At 41.1% G+C, this 25,843-nt stretch overlaps 1 protein-coding gene across 1 annotated transcript in view; it reads left to right on the top strand.

Moving 5' to 3' along the window:
• odad2 (outer dynein arm docking complex subunit 2) overlaps positions 1–25,843 on the top strand; it is a 36,269-nt gene that overhangs the window by 1,997 nt on the left and 8,429 nt on the right. Inside the window, exons 5-17 of the mRNA XM_070985496.1 lie at positions 121–257; positions 1,637–1,753; positions 5,727–5,944; positions 6,517–6,666; positions 7,649–7,802; positions 14,252–14,398; positions 14,781–14,990; positions 15,924–16,157; positions 16,294–16,404; positions 16,572–16,726; positions 21,338–21,518; positions 21,614–21,675; positions 24,096–24,210. Coding sequence (XP_070841597.1) covers positions 121–257; positions 1,637–1,753; positions 5,727–5,944; positions 6,517–6,666; positions 7,649–7,802; positions 14,252–14,398; positions 14,781–14,990; positions 15,924–16,157; positions 16,294–16,404; positions 16,572–16,726; positions 21,338–21,518; positions 21,614–21,675; positions 24,096–24,210 — 1,991 coding nt within the window. The remainder of the gene's footprint in view (positions 1–120; positions 258–1,636; positions 1,754–5,726; positions 5,945–6,516; positions 6,667–7,648; positions 7,803–14,251; positions 14,399–14,780; positions 14,991–15,923; positions 16,158–16,293; positions 16,405–16,571; positions 16,727–21,337; positions 21,519–21,613; positions 21,676–24,095; positions 24,211–25,843) is intronic.

Genomic DNA, 25,843 nt, shown 5'->3' with positions numbered 1-25,843 from the left:
CATGTCTCACACCTGTGCTTCTTGGAAAACAAAGTCTTTTTAGCAGCCCAGCCAATTGTGATGATACACTATAAAGTTCACTGCAAATGTCCAACTTTTGTTTTTTCGTCTTCTTTTTAGATTATGAATTTTCGAATGGCTGTCGAGCCCCTCCATGGAGACAGGTGCTTGGTGAGATTTGTTACCTTGTGATCGAGCCTTTGGACACTGAGGCCCTCTACATCACCTGCAGTACAGCTGGGGTTTTCCTCAATGGGGTAAGACTACATCAGCTGCAGTTGTCAACCTAATACTGTTTTTGTTTTTTGAGTGAGAAAATGTTCAGGGAGGTTACTTTTTGGCAAATAATTTCGGATAGATCAATTCATCATTTCACAGTCGGTATTCGGTATGTAGCACTTATTCTGACTTATTCTGAGTGCCTGTAGCAATCTTGTACCAACATCACAGGACGCAGTTGTCAGTTCAGTTATCTCAAATACATACAAACAGAATCCCTCGTCTGTTCATGTCTATTATGGAAGCCCAATTCTGCCAATGTGATGGAAAATATCCTGTAAGTCATCACAATGAGTACCTTTCATGAAAAAACTGGTTGACATTTTAGGTGACATTGCACTTTGGTTAGGTTTGGGAGCAGATCATGGTTTGGTTTAAGATTACTGCTTCCAAAGAACAATCAAAATTGACTGGTCTTTTAAGTTTGTATGGAGTAGCAAAGGCATTGACCAAGACTGCTATTTTCCAGATCATTTAAAAGTGACTTGAGCTCACTAAGAGTAATCACTTCAGACATTTTTAAATGCCTCTGTACATCGTTCCAGCTGGAAGGGCCCAAGTACTTAAACAAAGTACAGTGGTCTACAAGATAACCACACCCAGTAATAAAACGTCACACAGTGAAGTGGTGCACTGCATCCAATGTCTTTTAACACTGGGCATTAAGTCATTAAGAGCAGAAAACCATAATCCAATCAAGTTGCAAAGAGTGGCAGATACCAGTTTACAACAACAACAAAATCAAAGTGAGTGGTGTTTGCTGATTTTGTGAAAAGTCTCTTAATATAACAAATGTGAGTAAAACAGGCTTGTGTGTTTAGTGATGATCAGGTAATAAACTCCGCATCAGAGGTTGATCATAAGTTATGATAAAGTATGATCACAAATATACATGAAAATTGCATGGTCAAATAAATCACCTTCCGATCCTTTAAGTGTCCCCCCAAAGATTCTCCAAGTGTGCTATTGTATCCAAAAACTTTCCAAATGCCCATTCTCTCTGAATGTGTTTGCAATCATCTCTAAGAGAGGATTTTGCACGCTGCAGCACCTTTCACTCATTCGCTGACTCTGCTGACGAGTCATAGGTTTCCTGCCTCTGTTTCTTCACCTGGAAATGGTCCAGCCAAGGTGAAAAAACTGCAACCTTAAGCCGAATGGGTGACATTCGTGCAAATGAAACCTCAAAGAGCAGTAGTGTCTAAAGCCTAACTTAGTGGCTAACATGGTTTTACACTTCCTCTTTGAGGCTGCCTGCAGATACTTTCTAACCTCAGCTATTCCGGCTGACATGTGGGTCACATTATAATTGTGGTTTTTAGAATTAATGAAGCTGTTTTTCACTTTGTTTTCACAGGGCATCGAACAGGAGGGGGAGGAGAGAGGCTACGGACGAACAAGTGATATTTACAAAGACCTGGTAACACTTCTGAAGAGCAGATCTCCACATTTTTGTGAGAACACAAACAAGCAGGTACAGTGGAATACAGGCAAATGCAATTATCATCAACACATTAAGTCCTGCTTTTTGTAGCCTTGAATTTTAGCTCCCAAAGCAAAGATGTGTGGGTGCTGAAATGCCTCTTTGTCCCCTGAACAAGCTCCTTCTCTCTAAACCTCTAGATGTGATTCCTGATGCTGTCTGAGTCATATTCGTAAACAGAGTTAGGATTGTGTAATCAGTGTCTGTGCTGCTCCACGCTAGTGAGCTAGTGTCTGGTTGTCACAGTGTTGAAACATTTCTGAATCGACCTCCTCCGTGTTCCAACATCAGAAACAACACAGCCCTATCCCACCCATCATCCACCTCCTCAAAACACACAGACAGACACACACACTGACAGACATGCACACACACGTTAGTACTTCTATGCTTGTGAGGACCCTGATTGTCAAAATCACTCACTTTCCAAAAATCCCAAGGTCTGAAACTCAGATTGGTTTTTAAAAGATAAATGTACAAACACACGCACACACACACACACACACACACACACACACACACACACACACACACACACACACACACACACACACACACACACACACACACACACACACACACACACTCGCACACAGACAGACACACTCGTATCCAGACATTGAAATATGCATGATTTATTCAGTAGTGCTATTTCCTGCTTAAGTAATTTGACGACATAACAAATTGCCTCAATAATGGATTCCAGCTGCACCCAAAAATCTGTTAATCGTTTGAAAATATGATTTTTTTCATCTCACTCGCACTGGTGTTTGTTGGAAAATGTTGCATCATCACAGGCTCATCAAAGCCTGTAAAGACCAGTAACTTCTCACTGCCTGCTTTGTACGGACATGGGTTCTGTTTCTTAAAAGAGGGAAAGACAACAAGTATATTAGTTTTGAAAGAATCATTGCATTGGTTTTGTTATGAAGTCATTCTCAGCAAAATAAAGTGTATATATGATTCAGAATGATATCGTTTACCCACAGTGCAAATCTGGCGGTCAAAGAAAGTAGAACTGTCTGAGTAATAGATCTTACAGATTTCAACAAGGGTTGACACGGAGAGGAATTTTTCCCAATGATTTTTCAAACTGTTCACAGAATCATTCTGCATGTGAAGTGCCTTTGGGGCAAAGGAGACAACAGACACACAGTACAGTATTTTCACAAAACAAAACCACTTACTGAACTGTCCCAAGGGATTTTTCAGGCTTTCCAGTATTTAGTTGTACAGTCACTGCTGTACATTGCTGTAAGTTGTCTCTAATATCCATTAATGCTCAGTGTCACTGTCCGAGTTTATGCATCATATAGTGAATTGAAAGAAAAGAGTAGTACTAAAAGTACTGTTTGCTAACTGTTTGCTCCCACAATGCAGTGCCCCTGATTTTACAGATGTATAAATAATTGTGTGACTTAACATCTGTCTGTGAAGATGCAAAATGATGATGATTCAGAAGTATCCACATTCTCAATTTACTGCTCACAATGGAGCTATTTAGTGTCTAGTGTTGTATATCAGAAGTAGTGAATGAGTGGACAAGGGAGTGATTTTGGAAACAGATTTAGTCTTGTTAAAATGAAATGATACTAAGACTATGCTGTGTAGCGTAGACAGTAGAAAAGCACTCCCATTATATCTGTGATGTTGGTTGATTGATTGATCCATTCTTTACAGTAGATGATAGATCTAAATGTGCCAGAGTAAGCTGGAATGGGTTTAGTGAAGACTTTAATAAACCAATGAGTAGTGTCAGGTTGAACCGTGTAAAAAAAGACATTCAGGCTTTTATGTTTTATGACTCCTGTGTGAAGAGTGAGTCTGAAAGATCTAAAAATGATGGACAGCCGCAGTAAAAATTGCTGTGAGCGAGTGTGTGGAGGCACAAATCATTGTCAAGGTCTTTTCTTCGGGATTCTTTAACTCCTTTGATATGAGCCTCGCAGTGTCCTGTAACTTTAGTTTCATTCTCACTGCTGAATATTTTCTCTCTGCCTCTACTTGAGCTAATCACCTTCATACGATGCGGTCAATTTAAAACGCATTGCTTTGAAATTCATTTGATTGATTGCTGACGACAGCAATCAAATGGTGCAATATGCATCCCGTGTCTGAGATATTAAGTAATTGCAGTCATTCTTGGGGACATGAGCCATTCCAGTTTTAATTCGAGAAAGCAATAGCAGCAGGGTCTGTCAGAAACACAGTCTTGCATAGCTCCGGCTCTGTTCCCTGATTGCAGTGCAGAGAGCCTAAACTTGGAAGACGATAGCCAAAGATAACAACACCTAATCTCCAAACCTATCTGCTCGTTTCCAATGTGAGGAAGCAGGTCTTTTTTAACAAGTCTATTAGATCGGACAGCCTCAATCAATTGAGCAGAGGCAGCCAAAGGAGACGAGGGCTGCAACACAGGGAGGAAGCAGACTCGCCCTCTGTGTGCAGTGTTGTGGATTCGTTTTGACATCACAGCGTGATTGGAAATTGGACATGCTGTGTATTTGCATGCACAAGACGCTCACTGAAAAGCGAAAACTCCCTGGGTTGTGGATTTGTTTTCGTTTTTCACATCCTGAAATTAATATAGACTGCCTCACTGTCATAATCAGTCAGTAGAGACTGCTTGAATCTTGCCACTGACAGATGTTTTATGGCCAATGGCTTCAGATTTGCTGCCCTGCTGATTTTCCATCAGTATGGATCAAGTAATTAGATACAAGTCTACCCCAAACACATGTAGATAGTTGGAGTTTATGTTTTAGTCGTCAAATGCTGGGGGAAAAAAAAGACAATTGAAGAAATCAGAGAAGTGCTAATGATTGAATGTCACCTGTGATAAAATAAACTGCAGGCGTCAGTCCTGCTTAACACAGCGTTTGTTTCCAGGGCTGCAGTGTTTTCAAATGCAGAGCGGCACCTGTAATATGACTTTTTACTGTGGCATGTCAAGGAATTTGGAGTTTTCCCCTCTATGTAAGTGCATGGACTTTGTCCATTTCACATATAATAGAATTAAAGAAGGTTGGTTAGCCTAATAAAGTCAGACTGTAGGTCTGTGGTTGGATGAATTGACTTGTATGTTTCCAATAGCTGGTCACTTTGTGTTTTATGAAAAACAAGTCTTTGGCAAAGTGATTGGGCATGCTTGGCTCCAGCCTGTGCATGAACACAAGCCATAGAAATACACCTTAATTCTTTTTCCCTGCCCTTAAAAATGTTGAGCCCCTAACAAACAATGACAGTCTGAGCTATGTCTGCAAGGCAGGTGTCTGTGATTAAAAACTCTCCTGCCTGCAAACCATTCATATGTGTCTTATTGGCATTCGTATATAGGTTGTAAAGTTTGGTATAAGGACCTTCAAAACTTAAAAAAAAAAAAAAAAAAAAAATCATAACTGAATAACAGTGACACAAAGGCGTTACTTTGTCTGTGCCAAGCTGCAAGGTTTTAGGTGGAGGAATGTACAGACACAATAAACTTTTGATATTGTTCAGCCAATCAACAGAGGGGGACCTCTTGTGTAAAGCTTTGGAAACGTGTTATTTTATTCCAGTGCCTCAATAAAGACTGAATTGTTATGCAGGTCTGCATATTGTTGAGAACGAGCTTTTATGTGAATTTTACGTTTTTCATGTGTCAGTGATATTGTTCTCTTCTCGCAGTGAAACGGCCAACACTTTGTCAGACATTAAAATGTAATGTGTCTTAAATAATGACGAGAGTGAGGCATCGTATCAGATGGCGGGTGGAAAATATGGCGCACAGCTTCATAAGAAGCGCAAGTGTACATTAGAATGACTGTTTTGTTTTAATGAGCATCATTCAGAGGAATTTACAGCCAGTATATACGGTTTTACAAACGAAATATATTATATATCTCACCACTAGAATTTTGGTGTGAATCGAAATTGCTCCTTTTCTTCACTCCTCCGGCCTTTGTCTTTTTCCACTTACCAACAGGATTTTGCAGTTCAAGAACTTCCATCAACACAAGAGATCCAGCATGTGGAATCGGTTGATGCAGAGGAACAAGGCCAACCCCAGAGGTCTTACGAGCAACAGGAAAAGAATGTGCATGAGAAGGCGAGACAACAGCATACGCCGAACAAGGCAGGCGGCGAGAAGAAATATGAACCATGTCCGAGATGGAAGAATCTCCGTCTCGTGTCTCCATGTGGGTATGTAATAATTCCTCTCGTAAGATGTGTCCTGAAATATCTTCAGGCTACCACGTAACATGCGCGGCGGGGATCCCTCTGGATGAGGAGATGAGCTTTAGATGACAGTGGTGTCAAACTTTGTCACGTGTTCATTGCGTCTGCCAGCAGTCACACATTATAAAGAGATGGTTTTATGGTTTATAAATTTTAGGGCAAGTGCAAATATTCCTGATTACACAATGATCTGAGTTAATAAATACATTCATGGTGTGGAAACCCTTTCTGCCCAATTACAGACAGAAATGTTGGGAAAAAGTCTTAGAAAAAATCCCTAAAAGATCTATCACATATGGTCTTTGATTGATAAATAGATCTAGCAAGCGCTGAGCTGTTGCAGCTGTACCTTGTGATAACTATACCCATTTGAGGAGGAATTGGCTCAAGATAAAAGTATCTCAATTGCTAAAAAAAAAAAAAAAAAAAAACCCGCTGAACCCTTGTCTCGAATTGTTAAATAATGATTATGTTAGAAAAATAACCATTTTCAAAATAGAAGCAGGCATAATGACTCTTATTTCACATCATTATAGTAAAGCAGAGGAAAAGAAACCCAGTAAGAGCTCTGGAAAGGAGAAGTCTGCTGAAGTACAGAAGAAAAAGCTGGGACCAGGAGCCAAGACCAAGATGAAAGCAGAATTCTCTGTGTCCTCTTTACCGGGACGCCTGTCCTCCCAGAAAATGTAAGTGTCTGAACTAGCTCCCCTTTGTCGGAATCAGGGCTCTTTCTTTCCCTGCAGGAGAAACCCGCAGTACACAAGATTCCGGGACTGATAAGAAAAAGTAAATGTGTTTTACCAGTGGGGACATTTGTAGTGCAACCTGCAAATACATCAGCCGTTGTACTGAACAAGAACCTATGTAAAAACGTTTTCCGGCTCTTGGCAGCTATAGCTCCTCAGCTGTCTCCATACTTGCATCTGCCAATGAACACAGACTGCTAGCATCATAACTTCATGCTAGCCACTGTTCACTGATAGAATTCCTTACTGCTCATCAGTTATTGCACAAGCAATAAAGACCTCAGGGTGCATTCACTCAATCACAGTAATGACTCCAACACCACCCAGGGCAGTGTACAGTATAGGTCTGGCAGCTTCATGAAGGTCTTGTTCAGTGTTTATGATGTGGCTTCCTGGAAAACACTGGCTCATATCGGCTGGCTCCTTCTGATAATAGTTTCCCCTGGCAATGCTATTTTATATGTACATGGGAACTGTCTCTCAGTGGCCCCATTTGAAAGCGTACCAAGTTTCATTGCTCCACAGTTCCCAATTTTCGTGATACAGTTATCCAAGTGGCCCGAGCAGCTTCAAAAAGCCATCTGCATTTCTGTTTGCATCAATAGCTTAACAAGAGTCTTTGCTCTGTATATGATGAAGACTCCAGTCTTCCCATGACATTAATCCAATTTTTATTTCCTGCTACTTGGATTCTGAGGAAGTTCAAACTTGACACTTGAATTTCAAAATCCTTAATGGGTCTCCGTGTGTGGGATGACCCTACTCTGTTTTTCCATTTAAAACACAGGAAAAGAGATTCAGTGATATTGTATTCCATCCCTTTTGCCTGGCTATGGATTGTCTAGTTGTGACACTAACCCACACCTTTGTAGATTGTTATCTGACATCTATTGAGCACTGTTATCTGCTCTTTTCTGTGCAGTAAGACTCCAGCAGGAGCCATGCCGGTGGACAATTTCAGTGAGAGTTCATCTGAGAGTGAGGAGGAGGAAGAGCAGCCAGAGCGCCGTCCGGAGAGTAACACAGATCTGCCTTCTGAATACTGGCAGATCCAGAAACTGGTCAAGTACCTCAAGGTATGGAAACGTTACCCTGCAGACCACTGCTTTCTTCCTTTTCCAACCCAAAATGGCGATTTGCACTACAGCAAGTGAAGTCAGGCCACAACAGAGAGGAAACATTAATGTCCTTTTCCTCCTCCGTCTGAGTCAGTGTTCAACTTTCAGAATTACAATGCATGGAAAATAATACTCAGTCATGGAGGTGCAGGGGAACTTAGGATAGCATCACGAAAATGTAATTTTCCAATCACATCATTCCACCTGCCTGTCGTGTCTCAGTCATGTCAAAGTGCCACTCAGTAAAAACCAAGACGATTAACCAAAGTGTAGGATGCTCCCACTTTAAGCAGTGCTTTGTAGGAAGATGCTTATTGAAGTGGTTGGCTCGGCACGTGGATTCCTGGTTTCTGACACAGGCCTGTTTGGTTGCACATGTGAGCCAAGGCACAGGGGAAAGAGCTGTCTGACGGCAGCAGATGTACGCACAGTTTGCCCACACCGCAGAAGCATAAAAATGAAGCGGGTCTGTGATAGGTCTGACAAGGCATATGGTGAATATTAATGTGTCAAAAAAACATGGAAGGAAAAGAAAAGAGGATAGAAACGCCAGTGACCCAGACTGGCTGGCAATACCTCTGACCACTTCACTTCAGAGATTACCCTACCTCACTGAGTGGTCTCTATTATCTATTTATCTGGACACTATCATTCAGACAGATTATATTAAAACAGACTGCGTTCATTGTGACAGGAATGCCTTTTGTTGCAAACCTGTCCTCTTCTATTTCACAGCAGAAATACCTTAAATGCTGCTTCAACTCCAAGAAATTTAAATGAGTTCATGTTATTTCAGGGTGTCATAATAGTAAGTTTTAGCATAGGATGTCTTATATGACCAGCAGATTTTTTTTCTGTGGCTTGGTGCTAAATAAGATCGTTCACAGTGCAACCGATTAAATCTTTTAGAGAAATCCTTCTGTAAAGTTCAACCCGAGGTGTATATTTTTAGCTCTGCAAAACAGAATATAATAGAAGGAAATTCCCGCTCTAAAAGCAAGCGGCTATTCCTTTCCAGAGAGGAAAAAATATGATGTAAATGATATGAAAGAGACACGTTCAGATCAAAAAAGCCTCACTGCTTTGCGTATTTTCTGCTTTTCAGCAGCGCTGTAGCATGAGCTTTAGGTTTGTGTGTGTGTTCCTGCTTCGACAAGATGCAGCACTGCACTAACCAACATGTCCCAGCTTTCTATCTGTCTGGAAACCACACAGCACAGTTATTTATGGGGTTTGTCCAGTAGTCATTTTATAATATCATTACCATCAGACGCTGAAACTTACCATGAGCCAAGTTAAATATCTGTTTTATTTTAGGAGGAGATCTTTTTTCCTCTTTCCCTTGCACTATAGACAGCCGTTTGTACTCTAGGAAGTTTAACGCTTTCATAAAGCGACACATGGATGTTCTGTTTTGTGTTTTAATGGTAGTTATGTAGGAATATTTGCCTAAGGCTCTGATGTGTTTGTTTTTATACTTGTATGACTGTGAGATCTGTGCCTGTGAAATGGTTACATGGTCTCTCACAAAATTCAGCATGCAGATTTCATTCAGTGTTTAGCAAGTCACGGGTTTAAACAGTACCTTTGTGTTTGTGTGGGTTTACGTACGTCCTGCTGGAGATGTCTGTTACATGCTGACATGGAAAACAAGTTTTAACATAATTCGCTTTCCTTATTCCACTCTGTAATGCATCACTGCCACAGTATAAGCAAACATTTGATCCTACTTTGTATTTTAGCATATATACTTATGGGCTGTACATTTATAGTCACATGCACAGCATATAGGCCTTTATTATTATGGAAAGATGTTTGGACACGAGACAAGCTAAGCAAGAACTTTGCTAAAAAGTCTAGTGTTGTTTTTACAAGTCAAGACTGAATAACTTCACACGGAGAGTTTAGCAACTAAGACTCAGATGTCATCTGACTATTTTGTCTCTGTATAAATAAAGACAAAATTCACCAGCTGCTATCAGTTAGGTTGGCCTGTGGCTTTCTAAACATAAAACAATTTTCATATTCTCACAGATATAAATATTGTGTCTGATATGCAATATGTTACCAGTTAACAGATAAACATTTCAATATTTTGTGTTGTAAACATTTTTATAATTTGCTTTTTACAATATTCATTTCTTTTTTTCTTTTTGACTGAGCAGATGGATTTTTCCCATCTTTCCTGGACAATCACAATGAAAGGATAATTCAGCAGACAGCTTTTAAAAGTTTAAAGTAAGACTTTAAAAGTCTTACCATGAGTGCAGCTTCTCTCCATAGCTTTACATTTTTGTGTCTATCACTTCAAGTTTCCCTGAAGTGTGAATATTCTGTAGATTATCAAGCTGAGCTGGGTCCTTGACACGCATGATATTGTGCTCAGCCCTCATTAAGGCAGCTCCCCCTCTGCTGGGCAGTCACAGTACTGCTGGCCTGCTCTTCTCTCATGAGAGCCAGTCTACTAATTGCTACGCTAAAACTAATCCTGTCTCCAATGTACAAGAGCCAGCATCCACTCATTTTCTCAACAGAAGTGAATTTGTTGCCAATTATGTTCTAAGTAGTTAAGCATTTTTGATGCCTTTTTAATAACTACAGCACTAAATTAAAACATTTAATTTTAGTGCCTGTAATACATTTACAACATGTCTAATCTGGAGAATTTACTTACAAGAATAATTGCATCATTTCATTCACATGAGCTAAGCAACTTTTCAATTCAAAGACCTGACTAGACATTTGCTCAGCGTGCGCTGCACTCATTTTACGACAGTGAGGCCTATTAAGTGATCAAGTTTTATGTTATAGGAGATCCTATGTCAAATATGAAGCAAGAAACAACCAGTGATCTTTCATTCCGTCCCTGCAGTACTTTCCCCATAATAGAGCAGGAGATTGGGTTTGTTCTTGTCATTAGTATCCTTGCCTGTAAGTCTGCTGTAGACTGCAGAGAAGTATGAAACCTCATGCATCCTCTATGGCTCGGCCTGTGCCAAGACCCGCTTCTACTCTCTTACACTAAGCTCTATGAAGCGCTGGCAGTGGCCCGAACCCCGCTGTCACGAGTCCAGTATTGCAGACATACACTCCTATGTATCTCAGCAATTATACTCAATATGCACGTTTACCCCTGTTGGCATGAAGTCCAGGCCAGACACACACTCATGCACAAAATATTTGCAACAAAATGGTATTAAGAAAAGGGCCTGAGGTCAACAGGGTATCATTGACAGCTCTATTAACCCCATCCCTGCTCCCACATGCTGGGGACTGTGATTTATAGGCCTGGAGTGGCTGAGGCAGGGCAGTCTGTGTCTGCAGAATCCCGTCTGCTGCTCCAGAAGAACCAGACTAGAATAAGACCTCCATTCAGTCCTGTGAAAGCATCAGCTATTTAGTAGCTCAGGCTCAGACACCTGCAGTAAAGGAAGAGGCAAAATGCGTAAAGCATCTTTAAGTGGCTGATCATCATCAGCTTTACTTCATGAATGCAATTTGATCCCTCAAACTGCTTAATCACCTCTGAATCCATTTTTGATTATATAACTTGATGAGTCAAGGGGATTAAGTATTTATACAACTGGCTTTAATCATTACAAGATGAGCTGCCATTAAACTGCTGATTAATGAGTATCATCCACCTAAATAGCATGTTGCAAATTCCAGGGTGGTCCTCCTATAAATTCTCTTAATGGGATGTGTTACTGTGGAGGTAACTGTAGTAGCATAAATATTAGTATTGCGATATTTTTTACATACACCCTGTCATTAGATAACCGCAGCCTCAATAGTTTTTTTTTTTTTTTTTTTTTTACAAATTTTCTCTCACTTCTTTTTACCTTTTTTGAGTTTTGTATTATCACGATAGGTTACACTGGATGATCTGCTATGAAAGGTTAGGAGATAATGTCGTCCCACAATTCCTTGTGGCAGCAACATTTAAAGTGACACACTATTCAAACGATCAACAAATCACGTTGCACCTTCGCAGCCTGTATCAGCCATAACAGCTCCAGAACAATCAAATCAACACTGTTTTTTGAGTTGTCGTTCTTAAGCTATTATATGCATAGACTCATAATCACATAATCAGCATATAAAGCAGAACACAGTCTGTCTTTCAAGAATAATGGAAACAAGACATTTTTAGTCAGATGATGTTTTTTAATTCAAAATAGCTAATAGTGCAGAGCAGTGAGGATACGGATGTTTCATTGAGGAGATGAGCAAAGCCTAAACATCTGCTGTATCTGCCTGTTACTGTTAACAGAAACTCCAGTCTGCAGTCTACTTCATACGCTTCATTTATAAGCCTCAGAAATGTAAGTAACATTAGGCTTCACAATCAAAGAAAGTTTTTATATCAGGTCGACATTTCTGTGCATATTCTCACACTTCCTGTCTTCTGCCTGTCCATGTGAGCTCTCTCTCTGTGAGAGAAACAGACCCCAAAAGTTTTAGAATACCCTGTATATTAAAAGAAAATGAACTTAGTATTGGTATACATATTGATTATTGAAAGCCAAGCCAGCAGGTTATGGGATACAGTTAGCATATTCCCACCAAGATGGAGCACAGATATCAAACTGCTTTTTGAATTTCTTGTTCTAAGGTCGAATAGTGGTTGAATTGGTTCCACTTTTAGCATCTGCCCCTATCATGCACAGAAAGTCAAAGATATTTCACCATAAAAGATTGTCAGATGTTGTCAATGTTTTAAAGAATGTCGACAATACTTCAAGACCAAAGCTAACAAAAATGAAAGCACATGATCTCCTTTCTGTTCTCCCAGCTATCACTCCTAAACATAGCTTTTTTCGTTGTTTTTACAAGGTATGAACCTCGCCTGCTGAATCCTTTGAAGAGTGAGAATGGAGGAGACAAAGGAAGCAGTAGATCCACTGCTGTTAATGGGCAAATGGTTCACATTTAGGCTAGGCATCATGATATGGAGAACACATGTGGCTGTTATCCTGCTGTGTCAGAGCACTGCTTTGTGAGGGAGATATGATCAAACACCACTTTAGACTGCGGTATAGGTCTACGCTGATGAGCCAGCCCCTCCAACAGCTGCATGAAACAGATTAGCCTCGCGGCGTTCCATATAGTGATACGCTATTTTTGACTTATATGGGTAGCTGATAGCAGGACATGCTACATTCTTATGTTTAGTTGAAATAATCTATTTAGGATGGTCCTGAAGTCTCAGATTGTTTGCGAAGTGTGCAACTAATAAAGGCCTATGAATCTTGGAATGGTTGAGGCGACCTTGAATCCACTCGATGAGAATTCTATCTGTAGCACATTTAAACCACTGTGAAAAAGGAATAATATTTGATTGTTCACTTGCCAGGAGATTTTGGACTGAAGGTTTCAGTGTCACATATCAAAGCCATGTAGCAGGTCTAGTATTACAGCAGCTAACCTTTTTTCAAACCATGAGCTTCTGTTTTATCTGACTACCGATTTTTCCCTTCTCATGATCAAAACCATTGCATGTCAACAAAGTTACGCAATCGCACGTGATACAGACTAAATATGGTAATATGAAAAACACCATTGCTGCCTTCCTGGACAGTATTTTAACCATCTCAAAGCACCAACCCTAAGACTGGTATTTTGAGTGCCATAATGCTGTCAACATCCATCCACAGCTAGGACATTATGTGGATTTATGCAGTGTGAGGAGAATATGAAAAAAGACAACAAGTATTTGGTCACTAAATTTAGGAGAAGTCAGTTTCTGACACTGCCACATGTTGCAGGATTTGACCACACATACTCTGTCTAAATCTCTGTATTGTTTATTTTTTCTGTGAACACACTGTAGTTAAGTGGCAATAAAACCTAATGAGTTTTTTGCCCTCATGTGTGCAGAGTGGCTTGTATTTGAGTCAGCCCCCCCAAAGCACTTGTTGACTTGCAGTGTTGTAGTTACGAAGTTGCTAATCACTGGGGTGCAGGTTTAAAATTAGTGTGTGTATAGCAACTGTCAAAACATATTCCGCTTTTGAAATGCTAACTCATCATTAGTTTCAATGTTTCGGTGCTAATAGTGTTCTTTTTCATCTTAAGGTCAATGTCTGATGGTTTCTGGGTTTGGCACTGTTCTCAAAGACCAGTGCTGTTAACAAATGGTTTCTTTCCATCAGTGTTTGCTACCACAAAGCTAAACACTTAGCAGGCTGTAGTATAAACAAAACAACCCCAGCAGGAGTGATATTATGGGGGAAACAACAGAGGGCGAGGGAGGGGGCGGGAGGGGGCGGGAGGTGGGTGGGTGAGGGGTGGAAGAAGGTTTGTACCTTTTCCAAATATCTGCTTAATGTTTAATTCTCTCCTCCTCTCTTCCCCTTTGTCTCCGTTCTTCATTCATTCACTCATGTATGGCATTATTATTACAGGGAGGCGACCAGACGGCCACTGTGCTCACTCTGTGCGCCATGATGGACTTTAATTTGATGCAGGAGACGTGCCAACTGGCCATCCGGGATGTAGGTGGCCTTGAAGTCCTCATTAACTTGCTGGATACAGATGAAGTCAAATGCAAAGTGAGTGGCTGTGCCAAAGCTGGACCTGGATGGCCTGCAGGCATAAACAGAGCCGGTCGTGTGTGCCAGTCTGTGTTTTAGTTACAGAAACACTAGCGCTTGGTAGAGAGCGTGCCTTTAAAGACACAGGGTAGCAATTATTCTCCAGTGTAACTAATGACGTGTGGGTGCTTTTTAACCCAATTTCATTACAGCTTTCTGTCCTGCCTATTTTTAGTAGAAATGTGGGTGAATCTTTGGCTACTAGGTATTGCTGTATGTTCTTTTAGCACAGATGGAGGCCTCATGTTGGCATAGAAACAACAACTTCTTCTCCATAAAACAAACCTAGCATTTTTAAAATATCTGACAGAGTGTGAAAATTTCTTCTGTGTGTTTTTAGATTGGATCTCTGAAAATCCTGAGAAAGATTAGTCACAACGTCCAAATCCGTCGAACCATCGTTGACATGGGAGGCCTGCAGAGCATCGTGAAAATTCTGGACTCACCAGTGAAGGACCTCAAGGCCTTAGCTGCTGAGACCATTGCTAATGTGGCCAGGTTTCGCAGAGCAAGGAGAACTGTCAGGCAGTATGGCGGTATCAAAAAACTGGTGGGTAAAAGAAGGAGTAGTAGGAGAGAAAACTGCAGGCCAGAATGTGATCTTTCTGTAATCATGTTATGTCCTACAGTGACAGATTTTCTATTAAAACAGTATGTAGTAGTTTGTGATTTAGTACAAACCTTTTTGAACTGACACCTTGGAGCCTCATTATTTTAATGCAATCCACATACTACCCTTACTATTTTGTTTAAACTGGAAAACACGTATCCAGACTTTGCTGAACTACGTTTTGATGCACAGCAGATCAATCACCCACTCATGCCCTTTTCACACTGTATGCAGTTACCAGATAGTGGTATCCATCCATCCATTTTTCACCCAGTTTTTGAAAACAGCAGAGTGGGTGCTGGGGTAAAACAGATAGAATGTCCCCTACATCCTCTGACCTGCATTCATGTTTGTTGACAGAGGGACCTGTGATTAAAGCCTCCATGCCTTGTATATTTTCCTCAGCCCCAAATCGGATGTTCTCATGTGCAAGTCACTCACGGAGGCAGATTAATTTCACGCTATGCTACGAGACCACCTTTGAACTGTGCTGTGTGTAATAGCTTTGCCTGCTCTGTCTCACTGGCCAGGAACTATGGATTAGAACACTGAATGATGGCCATAAACCGTCACACTGGGCTTTCAGGCCTAACATCAACATCTATGCTGACAGTTTTCCACTCATAGCATCTCTGGCTTTTTCATCCTCAGGGACACAGTGGTAATAGAATTTTAATTGCACCCTTAATCACAGCCAACAACTTACTATCCCATCTGGAACCATCACTTCAATCCTGCGAGCAAACTTTTCAGTCCTTGAATTGATGTATATGGAAGTTTTCGGCTTAAACATGTGCAGTCTGTGTGAGTGTTGCACACAATTTCATGTTTTTCTTTATCCACATCTAAGTCTGGCCTTGTGTCTCTGTTCAGGTAAAGCTGCTGGACTGTGTGCCTAATTTAGCCAACCTGACTGCAAACCAGGAGAAGGATGTAGAGGTGGCTCGCTGTGGGGCTCTGGCACTGTGGAGCTGCAGCAAGAGTACCAAGAACAAGGAGGCCATCCGAAAGGCCGGGGGCATCCCTCTGCTGGGATGCCTGCTCAAGTCTCCACATGAGAACATGCTTATTCCTGTGGTGGGCACCCTGCAGGAGTGTGCCTCAGAGGTGTGGTGGTCACATACTGTATATTGTATTTAATGTGGCACACATTACAATACAGACAAAAACTATAGAAGAAATAAAAAAGTTAGATTCAACAACTCATGTTGTTCATGTGGTCTGCTAATTGCTGTCACTGCAGGAAAGCTACAGGATCGCCATTCAGTCTGAGGGCATGATCAAGGATTTGGTCAAAAACCTAAGCAGTGACAATGACGAGCTACAAATGCATTGTGCCAGTGCAATCTTCAAGGTACCTGTTTTCCACACTTTTGCCTTTGTGGTACGCATAGTCTATGAAACACATGAACAGAGCTGTAAAAAAGGACAAAAAGGTTTCCTGAGACTTCTTTGTCTCCTAATTCAACCCAGCCTGCAGAGGCATTCATGTAGATCTTGACCCTCTCTTTTGCTTTGCAGTGTGCAGAGGACAAACAAACTCGTGACCTGGTTCGTAAGTACAAAGGTCTGCAGCCGCTGGTTTCACTGCTGAGCAAGGCGGACAACAAACAGCTCCTGGCCGCTGCCACCGGGGCCATCTGGAAGTGTTCCATCAGTATGGAGAATGTGGCTAAGTATGCCGGGACTCAGGGTCTCACATTATTACCTCTCATTAACACGCACAAACTTAACATACCAGAGATACAGAAACGCAGTGCAGCCATATCTTTTGGGATGTATGACTACATGTTTGTAATTAGTGGTCACACATTATGACTTTGATAAATCACTCATTATACACAGGAACAGCATTGTAATGAACCTCCGTGTAAAAACAATTAGGAAATTCACCCACATGTGCCCTTAACTTATGGAAAATATGTTTGCTAAGATGATGTGGTTAACAGCAGTCTTACCGTTTGTGAATATAGAATATCAGCAAGGGATTCAACTGACTTGCGTGCATTATGGTCGTCATGCCATCATCACATATGTTTCTTTTATGGGGCTCTTATTCAGTCATGACTAGCGGTGTCACTTTTTCCACTCACATGCTGTTGTCATATCTTTCCTTTACCACTGTTCCTGGTTGAAGTGATTATTTGCCTAAAAAGTTTTTTGCACAGATTCTACTAGCTCTGATCTTTTATGTGAGTGTTTGCTGCTAGACTTCAGTCTTTTCCACTGTTAACAAAGGCTCAAGTAAATGTGCTGATTTTATAGACTTCAGTGATGTGTTACTCAAGGCCTGTTAGTCTTGAAGCAAGCGTAGGCATACTGAAAGAATCACCCTTCAGATGGTGATTTTCTAATGTCAGAAGATGCAGGCTGACAGAGCCTTTAATCATTTGCCATGTAAGGCAGAAGTTTATTTGTCTTTTAGCCTGGATCCTATCAACAGTGACATTTCAGCATTGGTTTTTTGACTTGTTCTTTAGTGTCAGATGATTTTTAAGTCTGTAATTTTCCCTCTAAAATAAATAATGACCAGAGACCGTGCCCTGACAGCCCCATACATTTACACTAGTAGGCTCGTGAAAGAATGATTTAGCTGTATTTATTTTCTTATTCAGTACAAGGTCGGGGACATAATATGTAACCCACATGCAGAAATTTAATAGCCTGGTAACATATTAGCCAATTCAAATGCCATTCTCTCAAGTTTAGCCATAAACTGATAACACATTGTCTTTTAATCATTTTTTCTGATAAGGAGTATTCTTGAATTTTAAGGCGGTTCACTGAGATGAGGTTATGTGAAAATGCTTTTTCCTCTGACTCAGAAAGGCCATATAGTTCAAATTGCAGTGCAATTCTAAAAATAACAAAAAAAGGAGCAGTAGTACTCATGAGGATCGTTGTTCACTTCATATATCATAACTGACAGAATGATATCCTGCATTTAAAGTCTAAGTTAAGTCCTCCCAACTGGAACTGAGTGTCTGCTGCCACATTGAGTTAAGTGAGGATTCCTTTACAGGAGCAGGAGCATGACAATAACATTCTTTTGAAGCAAGATGGACAGATCGCCGTCTATTTAACCCATATTGGGAAAGGAAGTCACTTAGGGGAATGTAATTTATTTGCATTTATTTAAGTGATTATCATCATTACATAATTGAAGATAGAGGCATGGCTATTACTCCATAGAGAGGCGGTTCTATTTTCATGGTTTAAAATCTAGCTTTTAATAAAAACTGTCTTAAAAAAACAAGAAAATTGGAGCAGATTGGGAACCCTTTTGACTGCAGCTTGGCATGATGGGAAGTTAACTGTACTGGCCATGAGTAATGTGGCAGCATAATACACTCTCTGCCAGTACAGGCTCTCTGCCATTTGTAATGACTTGTCACACTGTTGCTATGTAAAACACTTATATTACTACTGATAATAACAATAATAGAAATAATTATAATGATGCCATTAATCACATGTAAACCACATTTAGTGACACTTCATTTACAAACACTAAAAAACACTTTGGTTGCCCTCACTCTAAATTTAACATGTCACAAAGGTATCTTAGTGAGATTACCAAAAGGCCATAATATGAATAGAGCTCTCATTTCAGGGTTTCTTTCCTGTGCGTGTTATGTTTCATTTTGTTTTTTTGGACGATGTGGGCCGCTGGGTGTGAATGAAGGTGAAATTTGGCTACCTCTTCAGGAGGAAACCAGCATGATGCACAGCAAATGTTTTTAATGCGCACTTGAATGTGTAAGTGGATCTGTTTTTTCATACTCTCTCAGGCTTATTTGAATCACTTAAAATGTCTGGGTCAGGCAAATGCTTGGAATGAAGTGACCGAGCCATTACTGTCAAAAAGGAAAGGCTGCTAATGGTGACTGGGTTTTAGGGGCATGTGCTCATTTCAGAATCAATCACCAGCTGAGTGGTGTACTGAAATGAAAATCACTTTGGAATATATTTTGCTACAGCAATAATGAGAGGCGGAGTGTGGATTCTTTTCACTTTTCTTTCATTAAGTACATGGTCAAATGAAACAGACCCGGTGGCCCACTGCAAACAACAGGATTTTTGCTTTCATGTGACTGATGATTTGCGTGGTCTGGACAGTATAGAGGTCGGGGGGATCTCCACTCAAGACAAGTGGCTGCACGTGTAAACCATTTTCCTTCTTAATGATACATCAAAATGAGATGATTGATGCCCCGAAAAATAATTACATTCATAACGTAAGCGTGTTTGTTTAAAGACCGCATAAGCTTATGTTTTTTCATAGGACTTCCAATATTACAGAGAGGGCTATATTTGAGCCAAGCCTTATGTACAAGGAAAATACCTTAGTCTTAAATACAGTCTAGTTTGGAAACATTATTTTGTGCAGATTTATGTTTGCATTGATATGTAGCCTGCTGAGCCAATATACCGAGGTGTTATGGACACACAAAAATGCTGTAAAAAGCTTTAACAAAAGAGTGAGGGAATAACTTTGCAATGGAAAGTCACGACTGCCAAGTCTCAGCGCAGTAATGTTTGGGGTCAAGATTGTGGGGTTCGCTTCCAATGACTTACTACCCCTCCATCTTACCTCTGTTCCAGGCCTGTGATGAGCACACCATAATTGCTCCTCCAAATGATACTTCTCCATACCTCACAAAAGTTCTGTGCTCACCCAAGTTATTCACTGCTCTGCCGTTTCCTGTCAAATGGAATAGATCAGTCTGTCTGTCAGATTTCAGTTTGAGCAAGCAACTCTCTCTCTCTCTCTCTCTCTCTCTCTCTCTCTCTCTCTCTCTCTCCATGGTCATTGCTAAGCATCTCTGGGTCCCTGAAATGTTTTACTTTCACTTGGACCTTCCAACAATGCCAGATCGTATGAAAGGCGGCATTTAAGCTTTCTGCCCTTAGTTGAGTGTGTGATTAGTGTAGAAGGATGAGAAAAGTAAAAGACAGGAAATCAATCATAAAATTTTGCTGCACAGGAGCTGCACTGTGGTTGCTGTGTCTTCTGACAGGCTTTAATAAGCTTCCCGTTGTGTGGAGCCCAGTGTTTGCAGTAGAAGCCGCTTCAGGCAGCCTTGTGTAATGTTACTCTTACCATCACGTAATTACTTCAGCTGGGATTGGCTTAACAAAAATAGGCATGACTTACTGTTCATTTATCAAAAGTTATGTCTGTGATTATAAGATAATTCTACTGTAGTCAATTGCAGATGACACTTCAGCGATGGCATGGGAAAACCATTGTTTTTCTTTATGGTGAATTTCACTGAACTTCACTTTGGCAGCGCCTCTGTTCATTAGCAGTGTTTTCACTTGCAAGAATAGGCTGTGTCGGTGGACCCTGACCAAAACCAAATGACCTTGGCCATCTACAATAGCTTAGGACTGTGATGCCAGCAACCGTAACTGTGAATAAAAACAGTCGTAGAACTTAACGGTACATCAGAGGTTTGTTGAGGTTTTTTGCAACCACGTTATATCCCTTTTAAATGTTTACTATAGTTTACCACTCTATAGCATTGGCAAACAAGGCAAAATCACAGCAAAAGAGGGAGGGAGAGTTTCCAAGCCACAGCAAAACTTTGGTTATGCAAAGTACGTACAAGGGACAACTGTGAGCAGCCGTGGGAAAACTGCCTGAACTGCTGGGTTACAGTAAGAGACCTGTGCCCATGTGGCTGTTTGCTATCTGTCACTTAGACAATTAATTGCATTTTTCACCACACCAGTGGTGTGGCTCAAGGGAAGGCAATGTTGTCAGTCTGTCTGTCAGCCAGTTTGGTTCAGACTGAAATATCTCAGCAACCATTGCATGGATTGCCATAAATGTTTTTACAGACATCCATGGTCCCCAGTGGACGAATCATAATTATCATCACGATGACTTTGATGATCCCCTGACTTTTCATCTGGCCTCACAGCAGTGCAGTCAAAGCTTTCACTGAACACCTGCAAACCTAATGAGTGTGACAGCTGTGCTTTGCACTGCTATGCCTTAGTACAGCCTCTGTAACATGCTAAAAGAAGTTGGCGAACATCATAACTGTTATACCTGCTAAACATCAGCATGCTAGCATTGTCATTGTGAGCATATTAGCATGCTGATTTTAGCATTTAGCTCAAAGCACAGCCTGTCAGAGCTACAAGCATGGCTGTAGACTCTTCATCTTCTTTCTTATTCATTCAATTGGGTCAGGTGATGTAATAAACATAACAAAAACAGTGTGCAGGGAATAGTTAATATGATGCCTGCCCCTCTTCCTCTTCACCCTTGAAAGGTTTCAGGAGTACAAAGCCCTGGAGACCCTGGTTGGTCTGCTGATGGATCAGCCTGAAGAAGTGCTCGTAAATGTGGTGGGAGCCCTGGGAGAATTTGCCCAGATACCTGCAAACAAGGCCACCATCCGCAAGTGTGGAGGAATCAAGTCACTAGTTAACCTGCTCACTGGAACAAACCAGGCATGTTGAATTTTGTCATGTTGCTTTAGGTTCACCTCATCTTTAAACCATGTTCCTATATTGATTAATACTTTTTATTTGTGTCATTTAACCAGGCGCTGCTTGTGAATGTAACCAGGGCAGTGGGCGCATGTGCCACAGATATGGACAACATGGCGTAAGTTTCCCTCTCTTCCTGCCCATCCAACCAGTTAACATGGTCTTTGACGTTTAGAGTACAGTTTGCACAAGGCAAGCAGCCCCATGTCAGGTGTCTTTTAAAATGTGATTCGTGTCTTACTCACTGTCATTACTGAATTAGCTCCAAACACATACTCTTGGCTGTCTATTGATGTCATATGTTTTGACAAGGGAATGACACCAATCCCAGGATCCAAACACGGTATCATTAACCTGTCATGGGCTGATGCTGAAAGAAATCTATGTTCTTTTAATTAGTAATTGTGCAGGTACTTTTCTCTTTCATCCCCAGCTTAATGACAGATTTTAAAAGCTTTGTTTATTGTACCTGCTGTGTTAAATATGGTTGTGGTTTAATTCCCAGAGCTTTACTATAACTTTGTGGTCACTGTCAGGACTTGAGCTGGTCAGACGAACATACCTAAAGCCCAACCCTGTCCAAGACTACATGGCTGGGAAAACACAGTGAACCACAGTCCAGAGCAGTCTTTGTTCTGCGTTCATTTAACCTCACCCTCAACACTGCAGAACATTGTGGAGCTTCCATCTGTGCCTCATTGCTTTTACTAGGCTGTTATGGACTGTAAGACCCTTCTTAATTAGCGCTGGACAAAAAATACAACTTAATGACTGAGTTTGCATTGTTACTTAGCTGTTAATGCTATCAGCCTATTACATTTGTTTGGAGGAAAAAACCAATGGGTTCAATAAAAAGTGAAGCATGTCAAAATAAAGCTACTAACTGTGGTAAACTTCACACAAGAGCAGAAGTGTTTTGGGTTGGTTCATCATGTTCTCCATGTTTTCTCACGGTGTGTATATTTAGGCCAGACTTTGTCATTTTTCAGCCTTCACACTTCACTGTAAACACAGAGTTCTTATTTCAATGGCCGGCTCTTGTATGTTTTGTGGGGATAGCTTATTTTGAGACATGTATGTGTACAGTAGTTTGCTGAGTAATTAACATAACTCACATTTGATTGTTTCCTGTGCCAAACCAACACTGCTGGAGCTGTTTTTCAGTTTCCCCATGATTAGATGGTGTTTGGCTAGCTAACAAATAAGATGATGATGTATGCATGATACCACACAGTTAGCTACAACATTCTTGTCAGTTAACATTACCAACAGAGACTTTTTCTCAAAAACCACCTTCTGTTGATCAGTGCAATCAGTCTCTCATCATCATTCTGATGCAGGTCATCCATAACTACTGAAAGCCCAAAACAAACAACGATCACTTTCAAGTTTTCCATGAAATACTCATGTTTGTTTTCATTCTCAACCAGTAGGCAGTGTGTGGTTAATGACATAGCACTTCCTCCAATGAATCCTGTGTAGCTACAAGAGTGAACACACGTTGTTTAATGCCTTCAGGGTTTGTGGTCTCCTCCTCTAATCCATCACTGTCAGCTGCAACTTCATTGCTAATCTGTTTCATACCTGCTTCATGGGAAGACGGAGCTGCTTTGGCGGATGATATGACGCTTCACTTTTGTTTTTGGTCCGGATTTAAGAGGCCCTGCAGACTGGAATCTGATGTTATGATCCCTCTAGACTGATTTATGTGCAAACGGAAGACAGATGGCGCAGGGGACGTCCCTGATGAGTGTTCGCTCGTTGCCAGTCACGGAGATACTGTGATTAGGGAGTGTTTAAGTAATTATGACAGCATTCAATGTCGGCCTTGTTGGTGGAAGCACACATGGGGAACACGTTACATGTTATTTATACCAGACAACGAGTGCACTGTGGCGTAATTCTTTGGGTTCCCAGACCCTGACTGCAGTTTTGACTGCAGTCATGTATACGACATGAAATACAGCTCATGCCTAAGTAAACTTCACTCAGACCCTATGAAATATAGAGTGACCTGTCTATGGCTCTGTTTGATTTGGAAAGAGGTCTTCTTTTGGCTCTGGTTGAAAAACAAGCCACCAACATAAAGTGTAAGTTTGTCTCGATTTCTATTTATAAATCCATGTACGCAGCACTATACACAGATGTACGTGAGTTAACCTCTGGCCCTACTATCGCCAAGCTTTTCCGTGGAGAGTAATTTGAATGAGCAGACAGTGGATGGGTTTCAGGCCTGGAGAGGAACTGAGCAGGACAGAACGCAAGTTTTGATGAAAAGCCAGTGCTGAAATCGATCGATGCTTTCATCCGACTTGGCTATAGTTGCATTAAGCCTGCTGCTGGACAAGCTGATACAGCCAGAGCCCTGAGAAACAGACATGATCACTTACACTCTTAAATCTTTCAAGCAGAAAATTATGCTTAATGAAAGATCTGATCTGATCACTCTCAGTCTTGCGTATTCATTCCTTCCTATTTTCCCTTCACCTCTATCCTCCTTTTTCACTCACTTTTCTGTCTCTCTCTCACTCCCTGCAGAATCATTGACCAGCTTGATGGAGTCCGCCTGGTGTGGTCCTTACTGAAAAACTCCAGTGCAGATGTTCAGTCCAGTGCTGCATGGGCCCTGTGTCCGTGCATTAAGAATGCAAAGGTACAGTACAGGGAAGTACGTTTGTCTGCCTCTGTCTTGAGACTATGCGAGTGAAGCACACCAAAAGCACACAGATAACCTCTAAATCAAAGATGTCTGCAGAGTTCGTGTCGTTTCAGAATAAAGGGTTATCCCACTCACAAAACAGAAGCCTGCGTATATCACCATGCTTGTCTCCTAAGCTCTCCCTCCAACCTACTGCTGCTGGGAAGTTAGCAGGGGCAGAGCTGTGTCAGAGGAGGCTTACATGAACCTCGGGCTAATATGAAGCAGAGAAGCCTCCTTGGCACACTGGGATTGGTGAATTTGGAAGCAGGCAGAGAGAAAGACTGAGTAATATCCTGTGGCATGGCTTCTGATTTCCCAGCTGAAAATCTTCCCTCAACATGCTACTAGTTACAGAGGCACACAATCCACACATAGAGCATGGGGTACCAGATGATTTCTGTGAACCATGATGAAAACACCACTCAAATGTCTTACAAAAGAACCCAGAACATGAGCATGAATACTGCTTGTATGCTTGTAGATATAATGTTCATAGAATAAAATTGAGTGCTTGGAGGTCCATAAACATGACGTGTTTTTGCTAAAGAAAATCACTGATTTTACACATCAAAGTCTGTTAATAGGTAAAATAACGTATAAAGTCTTGTGCCTCCAGAGGGAGCTGTGTGAAGTCAAATTTGAAGTTAAATTGCCTCAAGTGATGTCACTTGAGTCAGCGTGGGTTTACCAGCTATATCTGCTTGAGGTTAGCAGCTCAAAGCCATATTAGCCTCTATTAGCAGAACACACCTGAACCACTGACTAAACTTGACGGTCGAGTTGCATTGTGGGTAATATAGGTGCCAGGTTTTGACAAGGAAGAAGAATGCTTGGGATGGAAGAGAATTTGATAGTTTTAAAAGCTGTCCATCATGAGTCAGCTTTAGACGGGTGCAATGCAAAAATGTTGCAGTTCTCTTTAAAACATTATGAGCTCCTTTATGCCATCGCCACCGGCCTTTAGCTTAGTGTTGCACAGCAGTGTTGTCAGTCAACTCCAATTTTAGTTACACATCAGTAGGTCTTTGATCCCCTCAGTACATCATTTCCAACTACAAACGTAATGTTGTTCTATTAGATTATTGCTGTGATTAAGGTAAACAGCTTGTCAGTGGGACAATCTGGTTAAGTTTAAACAGAAACATTGGGCCCATGCAGGTGTCTTGGGGGTGAGGCTCTTTTTTTTGCAGGCTGGAATTTCTCTGGGCCAGAAGTGTAGCGAAAATGATGCATGGCAACCATATGGAGGGAGAGGGGGACTGTGGACTCACATTGAGTGCTAACAAAGTTTGACAATGTTTGTCTGGACGTCAGCGTGCCAATTTTGAGGGAAATTCATGAACATGCTTTTTGGGTGATTTTTCTGGGACAAGGGCAATGAGAAGAGCTAAATAGTGCTCTTTGCCCACTGAGTTGAGGAACCTGATACAGCTGCTTTGGTGCAGTTGTTATTTAGATAAAAACCCCATGTGGTTTGAGTTAACAGTTCCATAGTGGATTCATGAGAAAGCCATGGTATAAATGCATCTGCTGGATGCTCCATACAGTACTGCTGGCCCACCATAGACACAGACAGACGCTGTGC

Source organism: Chaetodon trifascialis, chromosome 18 (assembly GCF_039877785.1).
Source record: "Chaetodon trifascialis isolate fChaTrf1 chromosome 18, fChaTrf1.hap1, whole genome shotgun sequence".
NCBI lineage: Eukaryota > Metazoa > Chordata > Actinopteri > Chaetodontiformes > Chaetodontidae > Chaetodon > Chaetodon trifascialis.
This window is presented reverse-complemented; position numbering and strand designations above follow the sequence as displayed.